This window comes from Pieris rapae, chromosome 12, assembly GCF_905147795.1.
Source record: "Pieris rapae chromosome 12, ilPieRapa1.1, whole genome shotgun sequence".
Classification (NCBI taxonomy): domain Eukaryota; kingdom Metazoa; phylum Arthropoda; class Insecta; order Lepidoptera; family Pieridae; genus Pieris; species Pieris rapae.
The window spans coordinates 3,643,245-3,667,363 of record NC_059520.1 but is presented as its reverse complement, the minus strand read 5'-3'; the positions used below and the strand labels follow the sequence as shown (position 1 = coordinate 3,667,363).

Sequence of the window (24,119 nt, the reverse complement as noted above, 5' to 3'; positions counted from 1 at the left end):
GTTTTTTTTACACAATGTTTGTAAGGAGCTGCATTACACCATGTTCCATATGACATCTTGAGTGATTAAGAATAATAAAATAAATTAAAAACAAAGATTTGTCCGCTATCAGCAGGAGGCATACTTAGTAATATCTTAAAGCTGTGTTCTATATTTTATAAAATCTTAGTGAACACAAAAATTAGACGCAAATAGAAGCGTCTTGGTAAAAGTCCTATAAAAATAATACAGTGGTGCTAAAACCCTATTTGAGTGCCTCATGTTGCATCCGTTTCTTTGATAATTTCTTTTTTCATATATCAAAAGTCAAATAGAGCTGACTTACGTCGTCGATTTTGTGATTTAAGGTTTTGGTTTCATCACGATCTTTTCCAACATTGTGCGAGCTTAGGTTATATAGAAAGGCCATTGGTGCACCACCAGGGTTCGAACTTGGGACCTCGGATGAAAGTCACATTTCACTAGGCCATCCAACATTGCTTGCTAAAGTCATATATGTGGACAATGAGTTTGATATTATAGACCAGTTTTTGCTCAAGTTTATAAATAAAAAAAGGCATATTCGTTCAATAAATCACATAAGCTTGTAAAAATCAATAAATAAGGATAAAAATGGAACAGCAACCATCCGAGTGTAATTAACTTTATGAACTTTGATATTTTTAAATCATTTTAAATTGAGATACGATAAATAAAAGTCGCTTAATGTGAAAGAATTGCTTGAATTTAATTTTTTGTGTTACCTTTTGTTTAGTTTAGTAACTTACAGTGAAGTTTTTGTAATTATTTCAAAAACCTTCTTTTTCGTTTAAAGTATTCATCGATTTTTCGAACAGAAGACACGATTACTTTATTGTATGAGCAAATGTAGTGATTTTTCACTTTCTAGGCCTGCACGGTTTTTTAAAAGCCAGCCATGCAAAAATCGTTAGGAAGTGTGAAAAATTTATATATATTTCAGGATTCAAGGTTTTCTGCTACTAACATTTTCCACCAAAAATGTCACTGTTCTTTCAAAAAAAGGTTTTGTTATACGAAGTTAGGGTAAGCTTAATTAAAAATTCATAGCATTATACGACTATGCGAAGCGCGCATCATCGCCATCACGAAACCATAGTCAAAACTATCATGCTGCTGTTTTGCCACGTCAATTAAAAAAAAATTGCGCTACAACCTTTATAGATTTGAGATTTCTGTATATGTTTTTCATACCAATAGGTAAATCTAATATTTCAGTATTGTGATCAGCCTCCAGTGAGTGACACACATTTTGGGTCAAAGTCAAGCCGGTTGCCTTTCAATGTTTTCTTTCACCGTTCGAGCGAATTTTTAGAAAACAAAAATCCATTCGTGCACAGCCGGGAATCGAAGCTACGACCACAGAAATCGCACGCTGAAGCCTATAGGCCGACACTGCTCTCCAATTGTACCCGACTAAAAACAAACGATATTTTAAATACGACGTTTGTGTTAACTTTTTAGCAACACCTTTGAATTTTTTTTTCTTTAAAAAAAACATTTTGATTCTAAATTTCGCAAATTCTAATGCTTACATTCTACAATAACCGTTAACCCTAAATGAACGAACATAAAGCTAGCTCCAATTTAAATACCCATGCAAAGTTGATAAGTGAACAAATAAAATTCGACGTTATTTGAGTCCAGTGCTCGTTACTTACACTAATTCAGTGTGTCACACGATGCGCTTGCGTTAATCAACTTTAGAGTCAACAGCACATCCAATAATTGGAATGATAGCTACAAATTATATCTTTAACATGCTTTTAATGACACTGTTGGTAACTATTCTGGTATGACATATTAATCTGTGTCACAATAATATTGTCTTTCATGTTTTTCAAGTGAAACTTCTTTACGCATGAGGGTAAAGTATGTAAGGATGAAGCGCATTAATAATAATATTAGCGTCACGAAGATATGCAGCGTTTTTGTCGGAAAAATGTGAGGATAGCTGTTGAGACCGATTGAGAGAGAAAGAAAGGGCGAACCAAACATGAAGCAAATAGCCATCGAGAGAGCTAAAGTGAGAGAGATTGAGAGAGAGAGAGAGTAAAGGAGATCGAGACAAAATACACGCTATTGGTTGATGTATTCATTTAGTAGTTACATATTAGAACTTTAGATTGAAATTCTGTCGCATAGCGTCTTATTCAGTAAACGCAGATTTTTTATTTATTTATAATATCATTAGCACGTATAAGGTGTGTAAACAGTGTGAATATAAATTTACAAAGACATGCAGTGAACATATATTATTGCATGATCATCTATTGGGCCTTTACCTTAGTAATAATTCATTTACAAAGAAGTTGCAGTTCTGACATGTGTACTTTGTACTCGCACTTTTTTATTTTTATAATTGCTTAAATCTTATACATCAACAAATATTACTTATAAGTGCAAAAAACAATTAAAGCCTTTACCGTAATACAATTTCCTTTAAATTACTTAAGAACTAAATACTTAAAAAACAGACAAACACAGATAAAAACACGTTGATTTTCATAATATTAAAAAACAAAGTTTGTATATATCATATAATATACAAAAATTCATTAGTCTGGGTTGGCATTTTATGATGGATAACAGCTCATTAAAAAGTATATTCAGTTTGTAAATTGCGCAAGAAACGAGGGCTTTTAATTATAAATTTATGTAAGCTCACGGAATTTGCACCCGCTATCCTTAGAAAGCATTAATTCCTTTGTCTTCAAATTTCCTTCTAAGTATTCGTGATACATCGGCTATGAAGCCAATCTTGTGCCGGCGGAAATGCGTTTAAGCTTTGCTATACATGACGCTTTATACTTCTAGTGGACGGAAAAAATGTCCTTGATAAGTGCAAAATAAATTACAATAACAATTTTAAACTTGTGGAGCAGTGTTGGTCTAGTGGCTTCAGCGTGCGACTGTCATACCTGCGGTCGAAGGATCGATCCCCGGCTGTGCACCATGGACTTTCTTTCTATGTGCGCATTTAACATTTGCTCGAACGGTGAAGGAAAACATCGTGAAGAAACCGACAGGTCTTGTCCAAAAAGTCGACGACGTGTGTCAGGCACTGGAGGCTGATACTTGCCTATTAGATTTAAAAATGATCATGAAACAGATTCAGAAATCTGAGGCCAGGATCTAAAGAGGTTGTAGTGCCACTGATTTATTTTTTTAACAATTTTAAACCCTACTAATGAGACTTCATCTACCAACCCGAAACGAGTTTCGCTGGGAATCTATTAAGATCTAGATATCTAAGACCGGAAGAACCCGGCAGCATTTAATACAAATTCACAGAGTCTGTGAAAGTACACAGTGAATAAATGAAAATAGATTATAGAACGAGTTCTGTTTCAATATATCTACCTTATATCGAAGTATTGACTCACTTGAGGCTATATCCTCAAGCCTTGGGCAGTTCTTCTAACTTCACTCCATGTTATTCCAGATGTTTTGGCTTCTACAATTGGGCTTCGTTGCCAGGTCTGTTTTGGGCGGCCACGTATCCTTTTGACTTGAGGATTCTAGTCGAATGAGCACATAGTCCACCGACTTTCCCTTTCATGTTATAGTCCTGTCAATTGGCAGTTGGTATCGCCAGAATATGCAGAGGATTTGACAAAGGCCGTGGTTCACGAAGACCTGGAGTTGTTGCATGGTACTCTTTGTAACTTTCCACGTTTCAGAACCATACTGCAACACGCTCTTCATATTTGATCGAACAATTGTATATATTGATATCATGCATTGAAATAAAATACTTTTCTTGTCTGTCTTGCATTATATGATTTAAAGGAGCAAAATGTATGCTTTAGTTAAAAGTTAATTTTAGTGGCTCAGTGATTTAGATTTATACATAATGTCAAACTCAAATATTTTAATATAAATGTGTTATATTAAAATATTTGAGTACATAGTGAATTGGAAAATCTTAAACGTCAAATAAAGTTAATCTCCAAATGTTTCTTTTATAACATTTGTTCCAAAATATATGCTCAGAAAATCGTAGCATTTTGTAATACATATTACGCTATATTATAATAATATAATAATAATAAGTCTTTATTCATTTAAGTTGGTACATTCTTCTTTTTATAGTGTAAGATTTGGTAACCCTTTTAAGTAAATATACCTGTGTTAGGGTTCCCAGCTCTTCCATAACAAAGTTAATTACATAAAATAATTAAGCCAGTTCATTTCCTTTTTATTTTTTACTTGTTACCGTTATCATCACACCTGATTGTGTGCATGAGTGTGTGAGAGAGTGAATGAGTGAGTGAGTAGGTGAGTGAATGAGTAACGTAGCTACACGTTTAAATCATGGGTCTCAAAAGCAGTTCTAATACTGCATAAAGCGTGATCATAAGCCAGTCTTTTATTCGGGTTTTTAGGTTGTAGGCGGTGAGAGGGTAGATGTTAAGCAGCCTATTTAATTTATTATATAAATAGGCTGCTTGCATATTGACATCAAATGTGACAAAGAGTTTTTCACTGTCACAAAGAGTATGTGTAAAATGACCTATGTTTTTTTGGCTTACTGATACGGTTTCTTCGATTTAATTAAGCTTGAAAAGCCACAACCTTAACGCTTCGTTAATTCAGAGAATAACATTAGTCATTATGGAGATTTACATAGAACTTGACGGGAAAACTTCGTCGGGCGGTGATTAACTTCTAATTTATAATGATCGTTAACCGTAACTTGAGATTTTCGCGAGAAGTTTCACTTAAAATTCCAGCTATGTTCACAAAGTTTATTTTACCTCGTCTTTTACTACATATTATGTAATAAAATTGTATGTCTCAAGCACAAATACCTTTGATATATAGAAAGTTTTGTACTGAAGTGAATTAATATATAATTTAGATTATTAAAATGTCTGTAAATATATGTCTGTAATAAATATTATGCAAAAAAGTATCGTGTTGAAAGTGAAAAGATGTGTGGGTTTATTGTTTGTATTAATAACGACAGATATTTAGGATAGGAAGCGGCGGGGCGGTGAGATTGTGACTTGACATCTATCCAGTTCTGTATACAAAAAAATCTTGTATTTTTGTGTCAAAAATAAAAAAAAGTGTCAGGTACTAGAGAACACCAAGCTTCGTTTTTACATGCACAGCATGAAGGTCGCATATACAAAGAATAATATGCATATTGAAATGCGTTCGTTTATAATGGTTCTGCACTAATTATTTATACAGAAAAATGTCGTTCTAATAAACCCCACGCAAATCTTTTCGTATTGATATACAACTATCACGTCCCATATTTCCATATGTCCCATATGAAATTAAGTATAACACTAGTTAATAATTAATAGATTCATTATAATTTTCTACTAGTAATTATTCCAGGGTTCAATGAACTTTCGTTAAAATGAGCCGATGTTTTGCTAGATCAGAAATAGGATTAGCCTTAGCTAATATCGTCTTAGCATAAACATAAACAACATTTCATAAAACAATATACCTTTGTTTACGGTTTCAGAGAGTCTAGAGTAGAAACTGTTTTTGTTCCTCGGTTTAAAATTATATCTGTAAACATATGCGAATTTGGCTTGCAAATATATAAACCTAGATGTAATTGCTCTTTCATTTTATAATAAATCTTTTCTGATTATATTATGTTGAAAATAAATATGGCCTATCTTATTCAGCAGCAATCGGCTCTCATCCTAAAGATCGTAGGTTCGATGACCGTCTGTGCACCAATGTAGACTTTGTCTATGGGCATTTAACACTCGCTTGTTCGGTGAAGGAAATCATTGTAAATTAAGCTTATACTAAACGCTTATACGCGCTACTATTACCTTACTGCGGCCTACTTAAAAAAATTGTTTTTTTACTAATTTGCAAACCAAATCAAAAAATTATTATTCACTGTTTTTTACATATTATTCAATGTAAGTGTTTTAATTTTTGTAATCCGTCTAACATGTTAATAAATCTTGCTAACAACACGATACTTAAATTACTGCAATACTAACAGTATGTTCTAAGGCCGTGGAAAGATTAGTTTTATAAAAAGAAAATGCAAAGCACATTTTAAATCAAAGTAAATAATCCTGTAAATACGTTTTAGGAATGAACGGGAAAGGAAATTACTTAGTTCGCTTAGGAGTGTACTCGTTACTACTCAAAGTTTTAATTTACTTGAAAGCAATCCCTGATTGACCCTCCGATTGCCATAAAGCTTTCCTCTCAATTCTCCTGATATTGAATGGCGTGGATAATAAATAGGACTCGCTTTGCATAATTTCCTTTAACGGTAAATTACGATGTATATATATATTATGTAATATAAAACAATATAAACATAATATAAATATTTAAAACATAATAAAGTGGAAATATTATAAATTGCGGGAACTATAATTGCTACAGGTAGAAATTTTGATAACATTTTTCCGCATCATTTGTGATGTTATCACAGTATTGTCAAATTTTAATACGATGAGAGACCGCTCGCGATTGACTTTTTTCTGTTTATTCAAAACCTATCTTTCGATAAAATTAAAATTTATTGTAAATTTATCGGAGTCAGTTTTCATTAACTAATAAGTCTTTTGCTTTTGGTTTCAGGTAAAAACTCAAAATGAGGCTAGAATTCAAAAAATTCTATTGGCAGTCTCAATCTATGACAACATGAAGATTTAACACCAGCCTTAATAATATAGACAAACCAATATCTTCCATAGAGGAATTAAATATGAATTTCAAAATAATATCCATCCTACTTACATGGAATTTCCTCTTGATTTCTGCGAAGAGAGATTCCCTTGAAGATGACACGTCAAGGGCCAGAGAGTTAAGAAATAAAGAAAACAATAGAAACCGTACTACATTTAATGGGACGTTAACAGATTTACCTGAAAGAAGGTACCTGAGACACAGAAATAGTTCAAGGTTCCGTGGAGACAGGCGTAGATTTTGGGATCAAGAAGTGAGACGCGATCGCCGAAAGGGCTCAGACTCTATCGAGGATGCCAACAGAACAGATCCCTTCAACCTTAAAAATGAGAAAAGAAAAGAGAAACACGCGAAAGCCACAACCGAAAAGGCTTCAGACAGGCGCAAACCACTCCACAAAACCCCAGAGAGAACGCCGCCAAGAGAAAACACCACGCGATTCAAACAAAAATCTGCAAATAAATGGCAAAACGGCGGTTTTATTCCATACCCACAGCCGAGAGAGAAAAAGCCTAATATCATTTTAATTCTGACTGATGATCAAGATGTGGAGCTCGGCAGTTTAAATTTTATGCCACGTACAATGAAAGCAATAAGAAGTGCCGGAGCGGAGTTTCGTCACGCCTACACGACTACGCCAATGTGCTGTCCATCACGGTATGTTATTTCTAAATAGATATTTAAACATTCTTACTCTTTTGCAGTAGCAATTGCGAACCGATTATTTTAACCCACTCATTAAAATAAATGTTTTTCTAAATCATATCATTCATCATAATCATATCATCTATTTATTTGGTCTGGTTTTCAACAATTGTTTCAGTTTCTGTTATATACTCTGTATACAGAATATATATACTATTTTCAGTTTCTGTCTTACGCATAATAAGGTAAATCTAAAGATGCAATGATTTTGTGTTTTGTTTGATTATAATTAATCTAGGCCAATCACAGATACGGCACGATCCTATCGTGCTATATTATATATAAAATAAATGACGTGGAATAAGTGATACCTATATCTTATGATCCATAATAAATATTTTTTATTTTATTTTAAACGCCTATTTCTTTATCTGCAGGAGTTCCCTGCTCACTGGAATTTACGTCCATAACCACAACGTTTTTACCAACAATGACAACTGTTCTTCTCCGATGTGGCAAGCCAAGCATGAAACTAACACCTTCGCTACCTACCTGTCCAATGCTGGTTATCGAACAGGTCAGTGTTAGAAATTAAGTTATAAGTATATTAATATACGTTATCTACTAATATCGTACTGTTACGACTATCGGTTTTTACGACCAAATATGAGTAGTCCCTTCGATGTCATTATAAAAGATTTTGACTGTATAAACAAACCAACCGCGGTTTCTTGAATTTGTAGGTTTTTGGCTCTATTCCAATGTGGACTACGTATTCAGCTCTCACGACATAAATAATCCTTTGAAGTCTCTAATATATAATTAGACATACTTAAAAACAAATGTCAAAGGACTTCGATATTTGGGAGGTTTCCTGTCGTTTAAGCACCTTTTTGGCTCGGGCGTACTTCCGTATCAGGAGTGATGTTAAGCCGACAAAAATCTTTTTCGTGTTCATACTCTTTTCAAACTGGCTATCAAGAAAAAAATCTTATAAACGGTGTTCCAAAATTACTATTTACCAACGGATGGTAACTTTCTTGTTTAGTTAAGGTTTGTAAACTCTTCGCAAAATATGTATATTGTACAGACGGCGATATGAACTTGGTAAAATTTGTAAGTCCGGAGTTTTTTTTCTATTACAAGTGCTTCAACATGTAAACCGATGCTGGTATTTCCTGGAACATGTCATTGCATCAATTCCGATTATGAATTGAATTGTAATATAAGTGGTTACGTGATAGCGGACACCTGAGAATTCTATTGGCAATATGATTTATCGATGGAATTTAAAGAACGCATGCATTTGAAAGCGATCTTTAATAGATATTAGCTATTACAAGCATCAGTGAATAAATGTACTGGTTATATCAGAAACTTCAGGGTGCTATCATCCCTAAGGTCGAGGATCTAATGAAGTAATGAACTTTCTTTTTTTGTGCGCATTTATTCTAGTCCATGTGTGGAATGAATAAATAAAAAAACATTCGCTGGAACGCTGTAAGAAAACATCAGCTTGACTTAGACCCAAAAATTCGACAGCGTGTGTCACAAGAGGGTGATAATTGTCTATTACATTTTATAAATGATCATATAACATTTTATACATAAATCTGAGGCCGAGACCGAATAAGGTTGTAGCGCCATTGTTGTTTTTTATTTTTGTATAACAAACATTTTAAGTAATCTTTCTTCTCTAATAGTGTACCACCGAGATAAAGGAGGCATATTCGTAGCTTAGAAGCACTCTGGATGATTATACACCATAACCATGTTCTCATATATTTTCAAGAGTTTTAGTCCACAGATCGTGGGGCACAAAACCACCACCATATCCACATATTATTGGAATAAAAACCGTCTATGTAACAACATCCAATAAATTGCTAGCTCAAGCAAGAACTCAACCCTCGCAGTCTCACTCCACATTCAAATGTGTATCCGACATATTATAACTTTCACGCACTTAATTTTATTTCCACATCAATACTTAAATATATTTACAACTACAGCTATATGAGATGTTATCATCTTTTTACATAGAGCGTCGTAAGATGCAAGGTCAATTGCTTTGAAATGTCAAGGAAGCAAGCGTTAACAGGTGTTTTTCTTGAAGTTTTGACAGCACTCTTCGCACATAGTATAGCAGTTCATATATAGTTAGTATATGTTAGTTATGTGAGTATTGATCCTCCTTCCCGTTTGCCCCCTGTTCTATAAACAAAATAGAGAATAGTGTCAGTGTGAGAAAAGCCTATAACTTTTTTATCTGTTAAATTATTTGATTTATTCTTTACAATAGTTTTCATCATATTATTCGACAATTATGAATGCTATTTAGCAACAAAAGCCTTTATGAAATTTACAAAATATTGTTGCTTTGTTATATCCAATGAAATCTTTAAAACCTGTTTAATAATATTATAATAATTTACTATCATTATTATAAGTTGTAGGTACTAAACTACATGATATAATTTCTTGTACAAAATGCAATCATGTTATAGAACAGCCGTGTCAGGTATCTTCATAAAAAGTAATTGCCTTTTTTGCTTGCATAAATATATTTTAGGTACTAGATTTTATTACTGGTTATTTTTCAAAGTAAAATTATTCCGATGGTAATCAATTGTGTACCATATCATAAGAATCTCTCTTCCAAATATTTGACTCTTTTATTTTTCTGGTAATAGAATCCTTTTGTTACAACACACAAATTTATTTTATTTATTTATATATTAACACTTCGTTACATTAGAATATAAAAATAGAACATAATTAAATGAAAAGGAGGGCAACTGGCGGCCTTATCGCTTTCGAGCGATTTCTCCCAGGCAGCCACTGTGAGTAAAGGAAAAATGAATTAAATTACATAAGTTAGGCAAATATACAGTATTTACAATATTTTTAACCAACTTAAAGCTTAATGCACTTTAAACCCACGGCCCAAGAGTCTCTACAAAGTACAAAGGACGTTACGTTACGTCTTACGTTTCGATCTTACGTTAAACCCGTTTTACAATTGGTCACCTCTTTACTTTTGGATGGAAGTGAACTTAAATATGTTCCATAAACAATAAATATTGAAGGAATACTTTATTTAATACGTATAACACCAATAAGCCCATTAATGAGTTTACATTCGCTCAGACGAGTCCCGTGTAATGACGCAATAAAATCGGGATCGCAATAACTTGACTCATAATTTTACCGTTTCACAGTTTAATATCATAGCAATTACGGACGCTTCGTAAAATGTGGCCAGTATTTTTGTACTAATAAAACACAGTTTTAAATTGCAAGATGTATTAACAGGGGGACAGTTAGATATATTATAATACTGGCATTAAAATCGCCGATCCTATCGGACAATTCATGAGACAATATTAATATAACCCAATAAAATTGGTATCTTCTAAAAATAATGTGGTGTGAAGTTTTTCATTCAACAAGAATTAAAAAAAGAAAAACAATTTATAATTGATTTGTCTTCGACATGTCATTTTTTTGCTTATAAAAAAAACGACGCGTGCCCATGGGACTTCAGTCATTCAACTTTAAAATTAAAACATTTGTAGTCTTATAGTTGAATCTATTTATAACCAGATTCCAGATGCATAATATAAGATATAAGACGGATACATGCATAATTCTTTTTTAGAACAAATTTATAAATATACTTTCAATATACGATTAAAAGTTATAAAAATATTTTGATACTAAAGGTAAAAGTAAAATTGGTTTAAAATTAATTCAGAAGCAAAATATTAACAATCATATTTCCTGAAAAATTTACGTAATACTTATACATTTACGTTTTTAAATAAAAACATATTAATATATAAAATTAAATAAAACTATTCACACCAACGCTACTAACGTTCTATACCAAATATAAAGTGACCTCTCGAAAAGGGCACATATATATGGAAATAATTAATGAACTGCATAGATTACAGACTATAAGAAATGGTCTGTTTTTTATTATTTATTACTGTGCGTGTGTTTATTGCTTTGTTTTTGATGTTAATGGAAGTAGTTATCGTGTTAGCCTTATCTTTAATGACTAGCTTTAATAGCTTATTTGTTACATAAATAAATAAGTCATCCATCCTGTATTGTTAAGTCATAATGTTTCTGAAAACAGTGCGCAATCGTAAGCTGAAAGACACAGGTTCATAAATCAATAGTTGTACAGTCGATCTAGGATTTGTTCAAAACATAATCGTTTGAACGTGGGCACACGTGGGCTGGCGGACGTTGGTCATTTGATCATCACACTATACAAATATTCATAGAAATGTCCTTGCCGGTATTTGGGGTGACCGAATGGATCCGGCGATGTCTTAGCCCAACGGAAGGAATCACTTGCATTCAATGTAATCAGAGTGAATTGTCTGGATTGACATAGGAATTTATGGCACGCGATCCTTATCAATTGCATTAAGAGAAAATCGTTATTTATAAGATCTTTATATTCGCTAAACCTGTATAATGGGTCATACAATGTTATGGTTCATTCATGGTCATAAAAGAGCTTGGTATCATGTAAACAGGTTGTACTACGTCTCGGTGTGATAATTGCAGCAACAGATAAAATAGTTGGCGATTTCAGAGTGGTGGGGATTTTCTTTACAGTTCTTCTTGTTTATTCTTGTTCAAACCGTTAGTATTTAGAGAAGAGAAGAGAAGACTAGTAGGTTGCCCCAGATACTGCGGGATCGTTAGAGTGGAGGAGGCCCTAAAGTAGCTAAAAGCCAGCAATTGGCGGGAGGTGGCACAGGACAGAAAGCGTTGAAACTATCTCGATTCCGAGGCCAAGTGTGTGATAAGTGTACAAATTTTAGCTTATTAATAAATTAATTATGACATTGATATTATACTGAATAATTTAAAAATAAGTAGCAAATTAAAATAAAGACAAAAAATTTAAGCAATCAATCAATGTATCGATCACAATTTTATGTAATTGGCTATTTACGGTTGCTGCAGCTGCGTTCCTGTATTTAACCTAATAAATTATTGAGATTTGATCCAATGTATGAAAAGTGTTCAGAATAGTAAGAGTATTAGTACCGACGCCTGTACGACTTTACTGGTGCGTGTGCTGGAAGGCTCTAACATCATTCTGGGTACCCTCACATGGGCCACTGCAATGGTCTGCATGTGCCTACATGGTAAAAATACTGTTTTGTTGCGGTGACTTACGAAGTTTTAAAGACAGTATGCCATAAAGCTAACCTACTAATATAATATTTATGATAATATTTTAATTAATACCATATTCACCATATGTTATATAAATAAATGATTATAATTTTAAACTAAAGGAGGACAATAACCATTACATTATATATTTATTGATTTTTGTACTAAGAATTGACTTACAAAAATACGATCTGCTTACGTACATCGATAAATTAATTATTGTTTAATAACTTTATTATATTACAAGGCCATATATAAAAATAAGAAGCATCAATAATTTTAGTGCTTTGCAGTCGATTTATGTCGGAAATCAGATATTTACTCATTGACGTTTATCGTATTTTGACACAATTGTGACAGTACCCTATGTGACAAGAGGCACGTGTCGACGATTTATCACATTTAAGAGTCCATTTAGTTTGTAAATTTATGTTACAAACGAGCTGCAATAAATTCGCCCTATCCCTTGTGGGCGAAGGGTCATCCCACATGTGGGTATTTAGATTCTTCAATCTAATCACAGATTGCTTCTTCCGTTAACAGAAAGTGTGTGGGTGTCGGTTTCAAGTGTTGCATGTTACGTGAATGGAATGCTAGATGGAATTGACAATTCAAAAGCGACATGATTATTCATAGGATTTGTCACGGAAATTTGTCGAAAATTTTTTCATACTTTGACATTCCGTAATTAAATTTAGAAGGGTATAATATTATTCGACAGTTCTTCTTCTAGTTCTTCTAATTTAAAATTAAGAATAGAAATGGCTTTGGATTTGTTTTATCAAAAAAAGCCGGTTACACTACAACCTTTTCTGTCTGGGCCTCAAGAGATCTGTATCGTGATCATTTGTTTTTCTATTAGGCAAAGGTAATCAGCCTTCTGTCCCGAAAATCGTGGACTTTTTGAGTCTAACATTATCAGGCTACCCCACGATGTTTTCTCCACTGTACGAGCGACTGTCAAATGCGCACCGAGACAGAAGGTCTATTGGTCTATTGGTGTAACTCATGCTATAGGCTGTATCAGGCTTTTTGTCCTTATAGTGGAATAAACGATGAGAGTAAAGATTCACTCTTTATTTAACTAGTATTATTTTGTATGTTCCTTTCAAAAATGTGTTCACGCTGTGATGAAGAGATTTGTAAGAATAGTTTAAAAAATTCACACCCCTTTCACATATTCACACATACAAAACCACAGCGTTATTTATATATTGTTTGTTATTTAAGTTTAGTTATAGTATGTTCTATCAGCAATTGATGGCTGGTGACTTGACTGGTGTTACCACAGGACTTCTATAGTGCCATAATATGCCTAGAGAGGGTCAATACCTGCAGCATATAAACCCGTAAAGGCAATATTATAAAGAGGAAAATACACCTACTACCATATAATTGTGTGTTAATTTACTTAACAAGATACATAAGATAGCGAACCTTTTTCATTGTCCGTTCAGTGAGCTGGCAAAAGTTATATTATTTTTTATTTGTACAGTTAGTTAGTAAGTTTCTTGTATTTTTTATTTTGTTATTTAATATGTTTTTTTTTGTGTTTCGTCTGTAAAGTGTATTATTATTGTTCATTCGTGTCAATTTAGTCACCTGTTAAGGCAGGAGTGTTTATGTATAAAAATATATTATATTAAATATTTGTTGAGGTCGATACAATAAGGTTTGTGTGTGTCATACAAAAATTTACGAGTACGATTACGTCATATATTCACAGTTTCGTATTATCCTTGCACAGCCTAGACAAAAGTGATATCTTAAACGACTGAACATAACCATAAAGTTAGCCATAGAGAATCTAGGCTAACTATTATGGAATATTTATGTGCTTTAAATCTATATTGTTTTGCACAAGGTGCTAAACATTGCAATATCAGTAATAATTATCCCAGCGAAGGTAAACCTACAATGTATGGCATTTGTGAATGCCACATACAAACAGTTAAATATCTTATTATTTCGACATGTATGACATTTTACAAATAACCTACAGACTACGTAATCAGGCATAAATTATTATAATACTTTTAAGTCAACGACTTAAGTTGTTTTCCAGATAAGTAATTTGATCGTAAATATTAATAGATATATTAACAATTAAGTTGTATAAGAACAGTCGAGAAAGTTGATGAACAATGATTTCTTCTCTTTTTTTAATAAGTGACTTAAGAACCTGTACAAATTTTCATTTTAAATTCTAAAGTTGTTTTGTCAACTTTGGAACACTGTAACAGCCTTTTAAATTCTCAAAATTAAAAAAAATAGTAAAGAAAAATCTTGCAAAAGAGATCCTCTACACAATTGTACTGACATAGCTTTTGATAAAATCAAAAGAATTACAGTTATTAAGCAAAAAAGAATATTTATAATTAAATTTGTTCACTTTTTTACTTATAACTTTTCTGATAAATGTGCTATGTCTTTTCAATTTTTTTTTGAACGATGGACAGTTAATGAGATATAGCAACGTGCTTTCACCCCTTTTTCCAAAATGGCGACCGGGGGACAAGGACGCCAACTTGGGTTTAACCTGGTGTTACCCCCTACATGTCCCATAAATAAAATTGCATCATCTAAAAAATTTCAGCCGATGTAACATTTCAATAGACTACTTGACATCGGACACGTAATAATACCTAGGTTATAACAAGAAGTATTAATGATATACGTATCGCGTGGTGAGGAAATCATACTAACCGCTAACGTAGCGAATAAACTTGATTCTGACGTCATGATGTTTAATTTTATGCTTCCAATTTCTTGCCTAATCTTTAAATATTTCAAACCTTTAACTAATTACCTAATAGCCGTACAAACTTGAAACACCAATGGTTTATGCGTGGGTGCCGACGCCAGACCGTCTACGCATTTTACACAGCACCTACGCAGACAGAATAAAAATTATTTTATTACTAACGCCTTTAATTCACTCGGAAGTCAATTAAAGTGAACAATTATAATTTAATAAATTTGTAAAAAATACGCAGATGTTATCGCTACGAGTTATATTTTCGACATATAACCAAAGATCATTTAAAATTTAGTTGGAAGAAAAGAAAACTTTAAAATTTACGTAACACAGAGGCACGTCTTGGTTGCAGAAATGTAGACAATGGTTTGGTCAATTACTGAGGCATTGTTCGGAAGCACAGTATCCAATATTTTACTAGCCATGACAATCACCTATCTTGGATAGGCGACGGCCCTATGAGAAAACCATTTTTTCTTTAATTTCATGTATTGGTGGTAACCACTAATACACATTCTATTATATAAAACAAACATGATTTTTTGATGTAACTAAAGATCTATTTATAAAGTCATTCACGGTCAAAATTTAATTAATTTTTCTTAATCTTATTTATAATATTACCTAGATAGTAATAATAATTTAGTATGGATTTATTGGAAACTGAAATAAATTTGGAAAAAAAATTTTCCCTATCGTGTTCCTGCAGCATATCCTCGATGTATTGCGATACTTAATTATTACACCAAGAAAACACCAGCTCTGGGGCGTCGGTACTAGCCTGCGCACTCCAAGAGTCTCTTCTATAAGACACAATATCATAGTTGCAGTAAAACATTCTTATTTATACTTTTGGTTAATGTTAATATATTTCTTTCAAATTACTGAATATATAAGGGAAAATATTTTTGTATGAAAATTGCTATTGAAAGGTTTTGGGTGCTTTTGTCACGGGTATCTGCAGTTGAAATACCCTCTCCAAACTTCGATTCATAATTTTTTTATGTTTTAGTTAGAAATAAATATATTTTTATTATTATTCTTAGTTTTCTTATACATAGAACAAACGGCGAAAAGGTTCCCTTCACTTTCCCGATTTAAAGAACTATCCAACTCACATGATAAAAGCAAGTGCGCTCCAATTTCTTACAAGAGCTGTCAATTTAAAATCTCTTCTTCTATTCGTACTACACCTATATATTTGATTTACTTATTAAAAAAATATTTGTTCTGGCAATACAAATACTGTGGCCTGTGCTCGAGGGCTCAAGGGAATCGGGAGCGGAAAAAGTAAATATTTTAACAGTATGATAAACTTCGAAGAGCACTTCTCCAAACACCAAGTTTCTTTTTTATTTTTAAGCAAGCACATCCCGAGAACAAAGAAAACCGAAGCTGTATTTTATATTTATATTTGTAATTATGCAACACTTAGGTGTCTAATTTTTTTGCTTCCTTTAGTAGAATCGATCCCCTTCACGAGATTGATTCCTTCTCCAGATTTTTCCAAATATCCTTGTCCAAGGCTTCCTTTCTCAAATCACTCCCTGCTTACGCTATTTTTTCTTTTAAGAACCTTTTTTGGGGCGCCCACTTTTCCTTCTTCTCCTTGGTAATTTCCATAGTTGTTTTAAATATCCACATTTAATCTGAGCTAGCTTTATGCCATAAAATAGGGCGTATATAAGACATCTATTACTTTTCTCTTTCGTCTTATTTTTTCGCTTTTTATTTGTGTACTTATTTTTTTAAGTACGCTTCGTTCCATTGCATTGGAAATGAAAACATTATTAACCCATTAATAATCCCGAGATCGTGTTTAAAACATGTGTTAGTTGATCAAAAATGTATTACATTTGACATACGGAAGTCATATTATGAAGCGCTAAGTCTCGATTCTGTATTATAGTTTTAAGCAGGCTTGGCCTCGATTTTCTGAGAAAGGAATGCAAAGATTCGAAAAGTTCATCTACTTTCTTAAGGAATTATAAATGTATAAAATATTTTAAATCTTTAGGTACTTGCTTTCACATTAATTTAGTAAGAGAAAGTGGATTCCGCTAATTGCCTCTAATATGCGACCTTTACCAACACCATAAACGTGTTGTCAAGTCTTCGACTGTTGCAATCCACATACCTCACTACCGGTTTTAACCATTGGTTAAAAGTTACCACAAATAAACTACATTCAAAAATTTAACTTGACAAAAGAAAGGCAGACTTAAAAAACAAAATGCATCGAAGGACATAGACTACTTTGGCACTATAATATGGTGTCATGGCAACTTATTAAGCGAAATGGAGTCTATGGCAATGTATTCTATATTTTTGGATATTTAATTTAATGTATTGAATAATTTTATTAAACGACACTTGTCTTCCGAGTTATCAAAACCAATTTGTTTTCCACTCTATAGGATTGGATAGAAATCTCTTATTACTTACTTATTATTTCTCGTCTAGTCCACGATTAATATAAATATTTATATAAATAGACTAGACACCAGTACCAAATTATATGTCTAGCGGTTGTATAACGCTACGGGGCGACACTGAAATTGCTTCCACATCTCTCATTCAAGCCAGCGCAATGAGACTCTTAAAATATCACTCTTGTAATGACTGAAAAACTAAAAATACTCTCGGAGGGCAAGAAGTAATGTTTATTTTGAGACGTCCGTGAACTTTAACAAGCAATTTGTATATGTGTTTTGAAGATATTTACGTAAAGAAATCTTTATACCTACCTTTGAATTGATTTTATTTAAAGTTGCAAATGCATAATATTTCACTTTTATAAATGAAATCACTAGTGTTTAAAGAAACTTTATTATATTTAAGACACATATTTGTACAATTCTGCTTACTAAATATAAAAATATATTTTCTTGCTATAACCAAAGTATAAATATTTAATTTTGAAGTTTATCAAACTTGAGTGGTGATCGATTTTACAAAGAAGCCCTGCTGGCACACAAAAGTAATAAAACACATCATAGGTTATAACAATAGCCAAAAATGCGTCAATAAACAAGTCCAAAGTCCAAAACATTCAATTTGAGACCTTAAGGAAGGCCCCAATTTGAGGTCACTAATTGAATCTAATTCTACTTTAATAATTACGAGCGAAGATTTTTTATTGTCCTTTTCCCATTTGTTTCAATTATGTGTTAATGTTATAGCTGGATATCCTGATTACAACTGACACGCGTTAATTTGCGTACAAATATGGACTTTCACATTAAACTGTGCAGTTCTGAACTACGCTAGAATGTTTCATTATTACTTTTAATTGTAGTAATCTATGTCACTTTTACACTTTATCAGACATTGCTCTTTGCATCTTCTATTTTTACCTTGGAGAGTGTTCAGTGTCCATAGCACCTTACATATAAACTGTAACCTAAAATAAAACGAATAAAAAATAATATTATGTAAAAAGCAGCCATAATCTGTGGCTATAAAGCTAAAATGGAATGTCACCGTACTGTCACGTGTCAAGTATCAGATTATGTAAAAACGATAATCGAAAAATTTGATCATTATCTACGCCCATACTATGGAATAGCATTACGGTTATAAAATGTTAATAACTTCCAGTTGTGGTATTTTGTTCATTCATTAAAGCAAATGAATGAGTGGCCACAGGTCCGCCCACGAACACGCAAACCTTTGAAGCGTCAATGTATGAGATTTGAATATAGTTTGTATTGACTCGAATGCCACTAGGTCATTCATTGAATACTTACTCTAGCGGGAAATAGTGGTGGTCTTGATTTAATTTCCTATGATTATAAGTTGTATACAGCTTAATTTTTTTATTTCTTCACTTTTTTCATTTTTTTATCCTAGCTACTTTCAGTACCATCGATCGAAACACATTCTCGGGTAAACGCTACCTCTAGGTTTTTTCAACTATCTCTGTCCATGGATTCTGAATTAGACTAAAATTAAAAAAGTATATATAAATTACGCGACACGTTGTTTGTCCGCTAAGGACTCCTAAACTACTTAACCGATTTCCATCAAATTTGCACACCGTGTGCAGTTTGTTCTTAAAATATAGGATAACTTACTTACTTTATTTAACACTTGCTTATACTTACATATAATTAATACTTTTTTTTACAGTGATTGCCTGGAAGAGATCGCTCGTAAGCGATAATGCCAGTTGCCCTCCTTTTCATTTAATTATGTTCAATTTTTATTATCTTAATGCAGTGTTAAATAAAAACGTAATGCAGGTTCAAGCTTCAGTCAGTAATATTTAGGGCCTGTTTCACAATGTATGGATAAAGTGCCAAATAGCTATGCAACACGTAAATTATTCGAAAGATAAAAGTTCCAAATAAGATACTTCGAATTTCATGACGTATAGCGCTATCTGACAGTCGTGAAACGCAAAAATACTATTTATCATACCAATAAGTAACAAATAGCTTATTTGGAACTTATCCGGACATTGTGAAACAGGCCCTTAATGAATCTAAACGTCTTATTGATTGACAAAATCAAGACGATTTACTTTCCAAAAGGAAACGATGTTCGTTATAAAACCAATCAATCTGAACATCACACACCTATTAACATACCACCAAAGATACTTATTCAATCATATTTTGATCACCTTGGTAGACGTGATCAGTCAAGGATTACATTACGATTTCTTCTATTAAAATTGCTATTAAGACGTTCTTTATTATTGTTCGAAAAGAATACAATGTGTGGTTGGTTTAATATCGATCTAAAATCACTAATGAAAGCGACTTCTACCATTGTATTCCTAATTAAGTTATCAATAGACCTTGCTCTTGACCGCCCACCCACACTAGTCTTACAAACAATCCTAAGTATTAATAAAAATATGACGTTTTGACGTAAATGAATTTAAAAACTAAAATGAATATATTTTACGTTATAAATTAACACGTGCAAATCTTTCGAGTGACTTTCCTTTGTTTTCTAATTTGAATTTAATATAATAATATATAATAATTGCCTGGCAACGCAAATAGAAGAGCAATTATGGTGTCAGAATTTTTAATATGTAAAATAGTTTCATACATTATTCAAATTCTAATTCACATAAATTTATCATTATAGACAAGCATTTCGATTTATTAATAAAATACTTGTGTGTATTTATGTACACGCGTTAGAAGTTATGTTTGGAGTAACAAGATAAAAATGTTTTCAAAAATTTTATCTTTCGCCTTCTACGTTTGTAGAAAAAACTAAAATGGCTATAGATGTAGCTTAAAGGTGTCGGTTTTTGTGACGGTGTGCGTGCGCATCGTAAAACGTTACTATATAAAAAAATATAAATTTGCGCACAGCCTGGATTTGAACGCAAGGACCAGTCTAAAATCACACACGCCAATTAGCCAGTACAGCTTACAATACATATATATAATATCCCGGTGGTCACAAATACTTAAGAAGCTTTTGATTAACCGTTTTAGTTTATTCAATTCAAACTTGAACTGCACCGAGCCGAGTGAATGTTTAAGATCGACTTACAATTTGCGTTTCTTAGAAATATTAATGCGCTGGAGTGTTATTCCAATAAATATTGTAAACAGATTTATCGCATTACTCTTGATCATTTGCGACATCGGACACTTAAATAATTCATACATTTAATCGACATTTTGTGACGGTAACGTGTCACGAACCAATAGAAGTTTTGTGTCTAGTTTGCAACTGTTATTTTGTTTGTAATCTATGATTGGTGGTTTTTAAATTTATCCCTTATAGAGCTTACCCACATAAATCGAGTGAATAGAGGTAGACACATGCCAGACCCGTCCAAAAGCGAATAGGTTGGGTTTTAGTCGGTAGCGTATACCTACCTAGATCCAGATTTCAGAGGGTATACCTACGTAATAACATTTCTTCACGGTTAATAAAAGGAGCCACATAATGGTCCAAATGCGCACTAAAAGTAACTGAAAGAGATAGATATATATTTTTCGATTTTTATCAATTGACACTTTGTTTAATCGATTATAAATTAAATTAAATTACTGATATATCAAAACGCCAAGTAATATAATCATTGGAAAATTTTATATATGGAAATCAATGTATCATCTGATTATCTTAACATCTTAGAAACTAGTTCTTACAAGTACCGTATAGGCTTCATTGAGGTTGCTTCCGGTCAGGTTACGTGGGCGTCGCCGGCGCCTCGCAGCCTCGTGTGATGATTATAATTCATTCAAAGACTAATGGAATATCTATTGTCTTTTACGATGCCTACAGATTGTATCACATGCAAAATATATAGGCATTCGTTATTTAAAATGTATCATAAATTACTGCCTGTATTAACATTTATTACTAGATCTCCGACCTAGTCTAGACTAGAAAGATATAGAAAGATAGATATAGAATAAAAAAACATAACAAAAAACGAAAAAGTACCCACCTTATACCTTACCTTATATACCTTATATACAACCGTAAGTTGGGTGTAAAACCCATGACGTTGGATATCGATCACACATTCTGTCTGATATGAAAGTACATATAGCAAGTAAATGGTCAAAGAATGGTAAATTATATAAAAAATTAAGTGTTACGCAAGTTTCTACCGTCAATAAAATGAAAAATAACTAATGAGCGTTCCTAAAAACAAAACAGCTGAAACTTTAAGTTGTTAAATCCGATTTGCTAATATTTGTCTATGTAAAATTTAAAAATAGATATTCTAGGAAACCTTGGGAGTGCTGTGTCAACATTGGCAATAGACAAAGACTTAAGTAAACTGAAAACTAGACATTGAGTCATAAAACACTAGAATTAGAGCTAGCACGATTCGATTGTGTAAATTAGCTGTTGCGTGATGTCACGTTAACAGATAACTAAGAACCACTGACATATTTATTACAATGGACTCAACAGGATATCGGCTTCAAGTAATTCGATAGTCTGTTATCACGTCAATCAATGTTGCTAATTTCTGATTGTCTATACAACCAACTATGGTAACTGGAAATTATGTTCCTTTTTTAAATTTTATAATTCTTAAAAATTCTTCTATTGTATTCTTATTAAAAATTTAATAATATTAGGTTATTATAAAGTTTAACGACTAAGCTATTCGGTGCCTCGTCCTGGGAGCAGTGGGATCAAAATGAAGGTTAATTATTTTTAACGTTCAATTTTTTCCAGCTTAATGAAATTTTTAATAAAGTTTCGAACTCAAAATATCAATTTATAATAATTTAACTGAAAATAAATCTGAAATAGCCATACATTTTCACTGGACCGCATAGTCGAGCAACTTAAATAACCTATAAAGAAAAATGGATGTTCCAACAAATCAAATCGCAAATTCCAATTCGAAATTGCAATATAATTTTTTGTTTATAATAGCGAGTGTAATTACATATTAAATCGTTAAATTAGGTCATATTTATATTGTGTATATGATTTCAAGGATACGTTTACATCTGTACATTTATTATATTTTTAGACCTTGTTATTAAGTGATTAACAATGAAAACTATATAGAGTTAAACAAAAAATAAAAGTAACCTATTATTAAAAAACCGCATATATAAAGCCGGGGCTTTATATATGCGGTTTTTTTAATAATCGGTATACACATAATAACAGGTTTTGTTGCACATTGTAACTTAACATTGTAAACCAATTATTATGTTTTTATTCTTCTCTTTATCTTTGATCCGTTAGTTAACTTCTTTTTGCCAAAACATCATAATATTATTGTAATGCAAGTTGACGCTCCGGTGAAGACATAACTTTTTTGATTTTTTTTAAATAAATGAAGCAATAATAGTGATTCAAAATAGAGATTGAGATTGAAATAATTTTTTTAATCAGTTCAGAAGTTTATTCGTCACAAATATTCATACAAATAATTTCTCTCTATACTATTAGTGAAATAGTATTTATGTGAATTTAAGTTGGTAAGGCAGTTAGGAGCAGTGATGGCTAAACCACTAGAATTCAGCGTGCGACTCTTCTGTATGAGGTCGTAGATTCGATCGCAGACTGTGCACCAATGGACTTTCTATTTGCGCACTTCACATTCGAATGGTGAAGATAAACATCGTGAGGAAACCGGCTTGCTTCAGATCAAAAAAATCGATGGCGTGTGTCAGACGCAGAAAGCTGGTCACCTACATGTCTACTAAATTCACAAATGATCTTTTTTTTCTGGTCCTAATTTGGTCCACAAAATTACGACAAACACATGCCAAAATTAACAGGCATACAAAAATATAAAAAGCGGTGTGGACACGACCAGCGAAACCAAGTCATGATCATGAAACAGATACAGAAATCTGAGGCCCAGACCTAAAAAGGTTGTAATGCCACTGATTTATATTATTTTTTAAAGTTAAAAGCGATGTTTCTCTACAATATACCACTCTCTACATATAAAATCTTTTATTACGGTAGTCGATAAATAGCTGTGGGAATCAATGACGATAATAATATTAATAAATTATTGATTACATTGCGCATTGAATCAATAGAGGTCCAGTTAATGTTACTTGTGTAACTGTTCTATAATTTTCTTGTCGAAGTTTCCGTTCAACATTATTTATTACACCAATTGGTCTCGATAACGTGTTAAATAAGATATATCGAGTTATTAAAATGTTGCGAGTGAAATAGCAACTTTCATTATAAAGCTCACAAATTTGATATTATTATTTTTTCATTTGTTAAGTAAGATTAGTAGTAGATTTATGTATTACATAATATACAATATAGATCTATTTTAGTATGTATATTCGTAATATATATTTTACAATATTTTGTG

General features: G+C 32.4%; 1 protein-coding gene across 1 annotated transcript in view; it reads left to right on the top strand.

Moving 5' to 3' along the window:
- LOC110998488 (extracellular sulfatase SULF-1 homolog) overlaps positions 1–24,119 on the top strand; it is a 67,834-nt gene that overhangs the window by 28,431 nt on the left and 15,284 nt on the right. The window contains exons 2-3 of the mRNA XM_045630383.1: positions 6,601–7,365; positions 7,791–7,930. Of these exons, the coding sequence (XP_045486339.1) occupies positions 6,728–7,365; positions 7,791–7,930 (778 nt within the window). The 5' untranslated portion in view covers positions 6,601–6,727. The remainder of the gene's footprint in view (positions 1–6,600; positions 7,366–7,790; positions 7,931–24,119) is intronic.